This window comes from Leucopleurus acutus (genome assembly GCF_964270905.1).
Source record: "Leucopleurus acutus genome assembly, chromosome: 1".
NCBI classification, from domain to species: Eukaryota; Metazoa; Chordata; class Mammalia; order Artiodactyla; family Delphinidae; genus Leucopleurus; species Leucopleurus acutus.
In genome coordinates this window covers 133,058,835-133,069,422 of record NC_139142.1, presented here as the reverse complement: position 1 = coordinate 133,069,422, position 10,588 = coordinate 133,058,835, and the positions used below count along the sequence as shown (strand labels likewise).

Genomic DNA, 10,588 nt, shown 5'->3' with positions numbered 1-10,588 from the left:
TGGGATAAAGTGCTAAGTCCTTATCGGTCCTTTACATTTTTAACATGGACCAGTCTACTGAGGACATGCTTTGATGGGCAGCAAAAAGATGTTCAGAACGCAAGCCTTTGCGATCAGAAAGCAAGACTCTCAGAGAACCCTGGGCAGCTGAGGGAAACAGGGCAGGAATAAAAGTGAAAGCGGGCCTCCTCTGCAGAAGAATTGCTTTTGTCCCTCTTATTATAAGAGATGTGTTTAAAACTCCTTCCCTAAAGAAGTAGGAGTAAGGGTTAAATAGATTAAGAGACCCTCAGAACAGGTAACTGAGGTAGACAGAGAAAAGGAAATTCCAGATCCATAGGGAAGCAGGAGCAGAAGCTTGTGAACTCCTGTGGAGAGGAAGTAACTATACCTGGCTATACCTGGGCATTTCTTGGTTAGGAGTATTCCAGACCTGCTTCCCAACTGCTCCCCAGCCTAAAGCAAAAAGCACCACCATTCTGAGTCATGTGACCCGATTTTAAAGTATTTTATTACATAATCTTTTCATGGCACCATCAGGAGTAACAGAAAATGTTATTCCCAGTTCCTAACCACATCCTGAAAAATATACATTTGTATTTATATATTTATATCAATACTCCACCCCTATCCCATAATTCCACCATCTAGTATAGGTTTTTTGCTTAAAGCAAGAAACTATTCTCTCAGGTAAGAAAATATATATGGAAGCTAAATGTAGGACTGGTTAGAGTGACTGGGGACAGCTTGGCCATGGGGGCAGGGAGGAAGGGGTGAAGTCCAGGCTAGGCAGGATGCATCACTGGGGTCCAGCAGAGGTGGAGGAGGACAGTGTATAAAAAGGCAGCGTCAGGCAGGTGGACTTTGGTGTCCTTGGTCCATTAGGAGATGGCCTTTGCCTCAGGAAGGAAGGCTTCCCAGTACTTTGCCAGCTGCAAAGAAGTGGGGTCAGTAAGCAAGTGTCCCCATTTAGTGGCAGAGCCTGAGCCTGGAAGGGGAACAGGCACAGTGCCAGGGCACTCTCCCAAGTGCCTCAGCCACCCACAGGGAGGCCTGGGCTAAGGCCAAGCTGAGGAAATGGCTTCGCTGACAGTGGACCTTGGGACAGATTGGCCAGCCAGCCACACTGCCCTTACCTCTCTAGACTGAGGGAAGCATCAAGTGCAAGGGCAATATCTGAAGACAGTCCTGGTTCTACCCTAGAGGAAGTACCCCCATGGGGGCCACAGCTTGGCTCAGCTCAGTCAGCTCCTCACAGGCAGCCACTGTTTCACATACTGATTGGGGCCTCAGCCTCAAGAGGGTTAGGTGGTATCACGGGGTTATAGGGAGAGGAGAGCTGGGGTTTGTTCTTAAAAACTAACTCATTATAGGATTAGGGCAATCCTGCTTAGGAAGAGACCCTACTGGATGCGCCACGTTAGAGAACCAGGACCTACTTTCAAGTATTGATTAAGCAGGGCCCAGCCCCTCTGAAGCAGGGCCAGATCATCCTGTCACCAAAGCCATAAGTAGGCAGCTGGCCTTCAGAGCAAGCAAGAGAGGATGAAAGCCATGCATAAGTTACATACCTGCTGCTGTGAATACAGGAGTGTCTCAAGGTACTTGATCACGTGGTTTTTGAAGTCCTTGGATTTCTCTTTCTAAAGGAGACAGGATTCTACACTGACCATCCAGACAGTTGCTCCTTCCCCTCTTGATAGGGTGCTGATGTTTTTGCTGACCAAGGCTGAGCACAGCCTCAGAAAGTAGAGGCAGCAGCTGGATTGGCTATAATTTCCAGCCAAATAGCCTCTTGCAAGGTTTTCTTGAATGGTGGCAGGGTGGGGAAGGGGAGTAGAGGGTTTATGACAGCTGCAAGCTTTGTTTTGTGCTCTGGTCCAGCAACAAGTGTAGGACAGCCACTTTGCCTCAGGAACAAACACACGAACATGAACACACACACACGCACACACACACACACACACAGGCGGCCATGCCTGTTCACAACAGCTGCCAAGTCACTGGCACTGCCATCTGTCTCCCTACTCAATAGAGACTTGGACAAAACCAACAATGTTACTAAACCAGGCACTGCACACTTGTGAGAAGTAGGATCTTCTATCTCACCTCAAACCGTATCACTTCTTTTCGGACCACAGTTGAAATCCTTTCAAAGTCCCTTTCATACTGAGTCACCCGAGACTCCCACTGGGAAGAAAAGGAAAGAAAGGATCACTTAATATATTATGGTATTAAGTCTTTACCTTTGAATAGAAATTCTGTATCTGAGACCTCAATTGGCATTTGTCTGTCCCTCTGGGTAAGACTAGATATGGAGATTCAGCACGTAAGCCAGAGTCCAGTAGAAGGCCATCTTTCAGGCTGGCTGGGAAAGAGATGCCGCGTGCCTCAGGCCAAGCCTGGTTCCTAAGAAAGCTCTGGTACCCCAGAGGCTCTGGTTTAGGTATTCGCCAGCAAAGCTGGAAGCCCCACAGAAATGAATTTAGTTCTCACCGGGGGGGGCACATCTGAATCATCTTGGAGCTTTTCAAAGACCCAGCCAGGACTGCTCCTGCAGAGATTCTAATTTGGCAAGTTTGAGTGGAACAGGAAAGGAGAAGGAGGGCCAGGTCTCATGGCAAGCCTGGATCATTCTCAGAGGCTTCCCCAGCAGCTGTCCTTTAGACTCAATCAGTTCTCTTGCCTGCTGTGGGGTTCTAAGCATCTGGGTGGGAGGGGACCCAGGCTCATTCAGGAGCCAGCAGAACACCCCTGCTGGGCTGCCTCGGGGGCCTCACCTCTACGATCTCATCCTTGGCCTGTTGCAGCTTGTCAGGCTTGTTGGCCCACAGCAGCCGAGCCTCAGCCTCCCGCTTCTTCTGCAGTGTGGCTTGAGCATCCTGCCAGCGCTGCCACATCTTCATGCGCTGGTCAAAGGCGGCCTGTGAAGATGGAGGTTGGGGAAGAGCACAACCAGCCCTTCAGGAGCTCTGCTGGCTCTGCCTTGGGGGGCTCTCCCAGCAGCTGTGCTAGGGAAGGACCGAGCAAGAGCAGGTTCTGCAGCCACGTGTTAGTGCCCAGCTGGAAGTTTAACATCCAAAAGCACAAGCTTGGGTAAGACTCCTCTCCAAGGATCCAGTGGGCCAGCGCCATGCTGCTTCATGCTACTCCCAAGGCTGGAGGGCTGGGAGCACAGTAGGTGGCCTGATGCTGGTGCCCAGTCCTATGGCTTTGGAACTGCCTCTCTCAGATCAGTCAGTTCATGAGTCTACACATTTTCCCTTAGTGTCTGCCATGTGCCAGGAGCTAAGAATACAATGGGGAATGAAACACATGGGCCTGCTTTCATGGAGCTTGTAATCTAACAGGAAAGGCTGACACTGTACTACTAATTGCCAATAAGTAATTATAAGTATGCAGAGTACAGAGAAAACAAGCACAGTACTGTAATAAAACTGGGGATCTAGCTTAGCCTGGGAGATACATCAGGGAAGGCCAACCTAAGGAAGCAAACTTTAAACTGATACCCGAACAATATACAGGGTGAGCTTAACAGATCTTTAAGTAAACACTTAAACCTACCACAGGGACACACTGCTTTCATCTCATCCATACATTCAACTGTTCTAGGCTATCAAGGCCCCCAAGAAGCTCTCCAAAGTCCACCTGCTGGTTTTCCATGTTTCTAGCTTCTTGACCACAATCAGCGTTTCCAGAGGATAGCTGTTTGGCCTAACAAAACCATCCTGCACCACCACTGGCTTTGTAGGCTTCAAGAGGCCTGGATGAAAGACCTGCGTCTGGGGCAGCCTCCCAGCCCTGCTCCTTTTGCTCCCCTTCCCTACAAGAGCTCCCTGGATGTTTTCTAGGCCTCCTTAGTGCAGGCCTTTGCCGAGACTTGAGCCTTAGGGAGTGAAATGACACCAAAGTTACCTTCCCCCGCATTGTCACTGCTGCTCACCTCAATTTCTAAACAGCTGAATGTCAAAGGATTAGGTAAAGGGTGACCTCAAATCCAACCTAACCCCCTGGGCTAACTGTGGTACAGCTGCAGGATCAGCAGAAAAGAAACACCTGTTCATCTCTCCAACCCCACAGCTAGCTCATGATTACGAGGAGGGCAGGTGAGGGGTCTCTGAAAAAAGACCAGCTTGCAGTTCTGTGCTCTAAGGCGAGCTGCCCCAGCTAGGCCTCCCTCACCCCTGTCCATACTGGCTCACCTGGCTTGAAGGTCATATCCAAGTGCTGAGCTCTCCAGAGACCCCAAACAATACTGCTCTCTGAAAGCTTCCCCAGAGAGAACCCTTCCCTGGGACGGCTCTCCAGTCTAAGTAGTCTGACCAGTTCCAAAAACTCCCAAGCAGGTTATTTTTTCAGCCTCTTATCACTCTGGAGTTAGCAGCAAAGCAAACAGCAAGGGGAGAGGACAATGAGCAACCTCACAGGCTATATTAAGCACCTCTACCACGGAGGAAATGAGAGTCCTGGGTGCAGCTTGGCTCTTGACAATACAGGAGCTCTCTGGCAAGGGTGAGGTTGGGGACGGGGAGTGGAGGTGGCTCTGCTCCAACTCAGAGGCTCATACATTCTGGTCCCAACCTGGGTCGGGCAGACTCAGGCCCTTTTAGGGCAGGCGCCAGGCTCCCTTTTGGCTCTTTCCTCTGTCTCAGGGAGGCCATGTGAGAGCTAATATCACTGGCCGGTGAAGCTTCCTTGGCCACTCTGAAAGGTCAGGGGAAACCAGAGTGCCCTGGTCACCAGAAGAGAAGGTGAGGTGCTCGACCTGAGGGGCAGGCTGCAGTGTTTCTACCGGTGCGGTCAGCAAAGCTCACAGAGGGCTCTGGTGACAAGCTCTCTTGCCCCCTGGCCACACTCCTCCATGCAGCCAGTGCCAAGCCAGTTTTGTTTAGTTACCTGACTGCCCACATTGGAGGGACAAGTGGAAGCCAGCAAGAGCTCTTACCAGGGCAAAGCCGCCGCTTACTGTTAAGGAGGCAAACACCAAAGGACTGAGGAAGTCACTGCTCCAGGGGGACAAGACCGCAGGGCTGTAATAAACCTTGCTTGAAGAAAGGAGCATAGAGGATACTGTCCAGCTTCAACAATAAGGAGGGCCCTACTTGGAAATTCAAGAGTGGTCTTTTCTCCAAATTCATTTAAAAAACTGGCTGTGGGCCTCAATGTGACTCAGTGATAACTAAAAGCTTAATGGACTTTTGGTTTACGAGACACCTTCTCTTTTGAGAGCAGAAAAAATTATTTCGAGCTACAATGGATGAAACCATCTTGGGAACGGGAAGAGCAAAGGAAAAGACAAATTAAATCAAGTGGAGGAGAAAGAGGAAAGGAATGAGACGCTTACACGGACTATGGCCAGGAGGCGAATATAGTCACTCAGGAGCTCAGCAAGGAGGAAGAAGTCATTGTTGGCCTGTTCCTGGTGGAGCTGCTCGATCTTTTCTTCCACCTCAGCCAGCTGGGAGAGTGCCCGTGACAATGCTGTGTTGTCCTCAGAGCTCCCGAGCATGGCGAGACTCTTTGCAAACTGGGATGTGTTCAGCGCTAGCTCTGGAAGGAGGAAGATAGCAGAGGCCTCTGATCTCCCAAGGAAAAGGGACAAGTCGGCTGGCACTGCAATGGATGCCTTAGCAATGCTGGCCCCCGCATGTCTGGCAACTGTGGGCTCTGTAACCTAGTCACTTACACCACAGCTAACTGTATTCAGAAAGTGAGGACAATGCAGCTCGGTCACTTGAGCAGGGAGAGGTAACTGCTGATCTTAGTTTCCCTAGGTTAGGCTTACTTGGAAGAAGCAGCTCCAATATTCCTGGAGAACCAGGGGCCAGTTAATAAAAACAGGCCAATGGCATGATTCTGATTTTTACGTTAGAGCTTGTGGTAAGCAGCCTTCTGCAAGAGTGAGTGTATGCACACTGCATAGTTTTGCATGCGCCAGAGCAGGACAACTTTGTTGTATTTTAAGCTTTGGTTCACTCTCCCCGCCCCCCCTCCCCATCTCTTTAAAAATGTAAAAACCATTCCCAACCCAGAGCAATAGGCCCATGGCCAGATACAGCCCATGGGCTGGGTCATATTGTGCCAACCCTTACATTGCCCTCATTCTAATGGTTTTCTGCCTGTTTAGAGTTCTGATTATCAGCATGTTTAAGGCAGAAAAGGAAAGCATTCAAACTTGGCAAATTTCACTAGCTCTTAAGTAAATCTCACCAAAGAAAGGTGAAGAAGGGTTAAGAGACATATATGGTTTCCCGCATTTACATACTGCTCATTGGACCATGTAGCTAAGGCATGTAACATCATTTTGGATATAAGCCACCAACTCAAATGCCACCAACAGAAGCCTACATCCCAGGTCAAGCTGTAACTGGGATGGCTTTCCTGTACCTCTCCCAGGTAAAGAGTACAATGTCCTCAGTGGTGGAGTCATGTTTCTTGCCAGGAGATGCAGGGCATATCTTTTCGATAAGAACATCAAGGACCAGGTGGGCTGAGAATTTCAACTTGAATGGCTGAGAGGCTTGGGAACAGCATACCCTCCCATCTCCAGCTCACTGGAGACATCAGTTTCCCCCAGTTCCAAGTGCATTTCGGAGGTTTGTTACCTTTCCTGTGGTTGACTAGAGTTTCTACAACGGCATGCAGTTTCCGTAAGCGCTGTTCCTCACACTCTACCTCCTGGAGCTTCTCCTCAAACCACTGAAACACACAGGCCCAGAGCTTTAAAGGAGGCTACTCATACAGGTGTAGAGCAGTCTTTCCTTAGCAGTTTTTTTTGTTTGTTTGTTTTTTAAAGGGACTGAATTATCATAAAAAGAAAGTCTCTAATCTCAGAAATTTCAGGACTCCTCAAGGCTTCTGACCCATAAGCCTGAGGGGGTAGGGAAAGCTGAGAGGCACAGGGCTACTCACAATGTCTGATTCATTCATCTTGATGGTCATTTTGCTGACTGCATCTGTGGCTTTGTTGAACATCTTGAGGAGACCAGCACCACTGAATGTCTGGGTACCCACGGCGCGCGGCAGCTACAAGACCAAGAAGGCAGGGTGGCAAGTTATCTGCTGCCCCTATTTTAGGTTCAGAAGAATTAGTATCCATCAGATGGCATGCCCAAAACTTGCCAAACAAATTATTTGAACTGTAGCTTGTTATTTTCAAAGGCAGTTAGACAAATCCATAACTAGCATGTAAAGAGAAAATAAAAATCAAAGGACCACATTAAATAGAATCAGCAAAATTTTCAGCTTCTGATATTGTGTGCAGAAAGAAAGCAGAGTGTGTTACGTGGCCAGGTGACCTCACGTTGAGATAGTCTGCCCACCTAGGCATGAACTTCTTAAATACCAAACACGCTTTTGTTAAAAGTCAGAAGTTCTTTTGGATGCATACTCTGCACACAGCTAGACTTAAAATCTTGAGACACTTTGAAGTCGTGCTGCAATTCCATTTGGATTTTCCTCAGTGAACAAAGGTCCAAGGACAAGAACATAATTTATTCAGATTGAGGCTACTTTTAGGGACAATCTAGTTAAGTCAAGCATTCCGAATACTTAGAAACAATTTGACTAGTTCAGTCTTCCCACTCCTTTCCGAAGGCATGAAAGGGATGCTGAAGAATCCGTAGTGTATATAGTATACCACACTGAACAATTAGATTTTAGTGCTCAGGACTCTTGAGGCACTGGTTCTCAACTCGGGGCCATTTTGCCCGCTAGGGGACATTTGGCCATGTCTGGGGATAATTTTGCTTATTAAAACTGGAGGCAGGGGGGACTTCCCTGGCAGCGCAGTGGTTAAGAATCCACCTGCCAATGCAGGGGACACAGGTTCGATTCCTGGTCCGGGAAGATCCCAGATGCCGTGGAGCAACTGGGCCTGTGCACCACAACTACTGAGCCCGCATGCCTAGAGCCTGTGCTCTGCAACAAGAGAAGCCACCGCAATGAGAAGTCCAGGCACCACAACGAAGAGTAGCCCCTGCTCGCTGCAACTGGAAAAAGCCAGCATGCAACAATGAAGACCCAATGCAGCCAAAAATAAATAAATTAATTAATTTATAAAAAAATAATAATAAAACTGGGGACAGGGAGGTGGGGGAGGGTACTGGCATCTAGTGGATGAGGCCAGGGATGCTGCTAACCCTACAAAGCACAGGACAGCCTCCACAACAAAGGATGATCCAGCCCCAATGTCAGCAGTGCCACTGGAGAGAAACCCTGCTCTAGGGGTACCAAGCAGGGCATGAAAATGAAAAGTGGATTTAGGGATCCCAGAGGAGAAAAAAGATTTAGAGCATTAGACAGAGAATTTTTAATTTAAAAAGTTCATTTTGGGGGCTTCCCTGCTGGTGCAGTGGTTGAGAGTCCGCCTGCCGATGCAGGGGGCGTGGGTTCATGCCCTGGTCCGGGAGGGTCCCACGTGCCGCGGACCGGCTGGGCCCATGAGCCGTGGCCGCTGACCCTGCGCATCCGGAGCCTGTGCTCCGCAGGGGGAGAGACCACAGCGGCGAGAGGCCCGCGTACCGCGAAAAAAAAAAAAAAAGAGTTCATTTTGGGGGGGGAAATAACCCATATACTTAGTACCATTTTCTTAATTAGAGTAATACATAGGATATGCAAATTAAAGAAAAATGTAAAAATAAAAACAAAATGAAAAAAATAAATACAATAGTCCTACCCTGTTACTTATTTTCTTCTAGTTTTCTTTCCTATGAGATACAACATTGTTTTATTCCAGTGTTTCTTTTGATTCTTAATGACTAACATAACATATTTCTTCAGCTGTATTTATATATTGCTTCATGTTTCACTTTTTATAATTCTTTTTTTAAACTGAAGTATAGTTGATTTACAGTATTGTGTTAGTTTCAGGTGTACAGCAAAGTGATTCAGTTATATTTTTTTTTAGATTCTTTTCCATGATAGGTTATTACAAGATACTGAATATAGTTCCCTGTGTTATACAGTAAATCCTTGTTGTTTATCTATTTTATATATAGTAGTGCATATCTGTTAATCTCATACACGTAATTTATCCCTCTCCCTCATAATTCTTTAAATGTATGCTTCCAATGAATTTCTGTATATTCTCTGTTTATGATGAGAGTTAAGTATTTGTTGTATCGATATATTTCACCTAATTCTCCAATTATTAGCAACTGAGCTGTCTCTAGTTTTTCACAATCATGAATAGCCTACGCATAGCCTGTTAAAAAAGACTGTCCACTTGAATCAACACTTTTGCTGGCAGTTCTGTGCTCTGTGGTAACTGGTTTTGAACTAAAAACCCCTCAGCTCCTGGCACAAAATAAGCATTCAATTTGAGCCAAGTAGTAACCTATGAAAGACATTCCAAGGACTTGCCCAACAGATCACTGTGTTGATCTAATAAGACAAAGACAAAACTAGGTTGCAGTTTGACCTCTACAACCAGTTACTTTTATTTATTTATTTGCGGTACGCAGGCCTCTCACTGTTGTGGCCTCTTGCATTGCAGAGCACAGGCTCCGGACGCGCAGGCTCAGCGGCCATGGCTCACGGGCCCAGCCGCTCCGTGGCACGTGGGATCTTCCCGGACCAGGGCACGAACCCGTGTCCCCTGCATCTGCAGGCGGACTCTCAACCACTGCGCCACCAGGGAAGCCCTACAACCAGTTACTTTTGACTGCAAGCAGAGCTTCTTTTATTTCAGAGGCTGAAGAATACTTGTCACTTTTGGGTGCTTACGAACTAGGATGTAGTCTGAGACTAGGCTATACATGGGTGCTCAAATATTTGTTGAATGAACTAGTTTCATTTCACAGGGGCAGATATGAATTGTGAAATTCAGTTTGTACAATACTAACCTCTTCTTTTTCCAAGAACTCCCTGACATCAGGGTCCTGTAACATGGTAGGATGATTCACAATCCTCTGAAGGTACCTACAGGGTAAGGAGTTATCTGGTTAGCTGACCTGGCCTCACAAGGTTTGGAATATCATACAGTGCTGGCAGGGGTACAATGTCTCTCATTACTTTAAAATGTCCTCAGATAAGGCACTTAAGTACAAGCACATTCAAGTTCATATTCTTCACGTTTCCAAAAAGGGAAGAAAAATAACTGCTCAGAAAGTGACCTCAGAGCCATTCATGTTTGACTGTTGAAGAAGGAGAATTTGATTGCTCACTCAAGGTGGGGAAAGAAAAGAAGATGTTCTGTTCCTGAGGTGGGAAGGAAAGAGACTTAGGAAAGGTTAGAGATAATATGGAGGTGGGAATCTTTAATTCACTCAAGTTTCACCACTACTAACTCCAGCAAATATCTCATCATAATTAAGTCTCAGTTTCTGTTTCTCATTTGTTCTCATGGTATTCAAGAAAATAGTTTTAGGGTACTTACCTTTCTAGAGCAGCCCTCCGTTTTTCAAGAAATTCTGCAGAAGAAGAATCTTCCTTCCCAACTTTTACTTTTGTCATTCCTGGAAAAGAATTTAAAAAGCAAAAAAACAAAAAACCAAAAAACCCATATATCATCATGAAAAGCATAAGGCTATAAAAAAAAAGCCCACAGGAGGAAGGCAATGAGGACAGCTCTACAAAATACAACCAA

General features: G+C 46.9%; 1 protein-coding gene across 1 annotated transcript in view; it reads right to left on the bottom strand.

The window, feature by feature from the left end:
- Nucleotides 1-317: 317 nt before the first annotated feature.
- SNX1 (sorting nexin 1) overlaps nt 318-10,588 on the bottom strand; it is a gene marked incomplete at its 5' end in the record, with an annotated part of 36,095 nt that continues 25,824 nt past the window's right edge. The window contains 9 exons of the mRNA XM_082847173.1: nt 318-932; nt 1,572-1,643; nt 2,110-2,190; nt 2,781-2,924; nt 5,345-5,550; nt 6,606-6,699; nt 6,913-7,026; nt 9,846-9,921; nt 10,379-10,457. Coding sequence (XP_082703299.1) covers nt 882-932; nt 1,572-1,643; nt 2,110-2,190; nt 2,781-2,924; nt 5,345-5,550; nt 6,606-6,699; nt 6,913-7,026; nt 9,846-9,921; nt 10,379-10,457 — 917 coding nt within the window. The 3' untranslated portion in view covers nt 318-881. The remainder of the gene's footprint in view (nt 933-1,571; nt 1,644-2,109; nt 2,191-2,780; nt 2,925-5,344; nt 5,551-6,605; nt 6,700-6,912; nt 7,027-9,845; nt 9,922-10,378; nt 10,458-10,588) is intronic.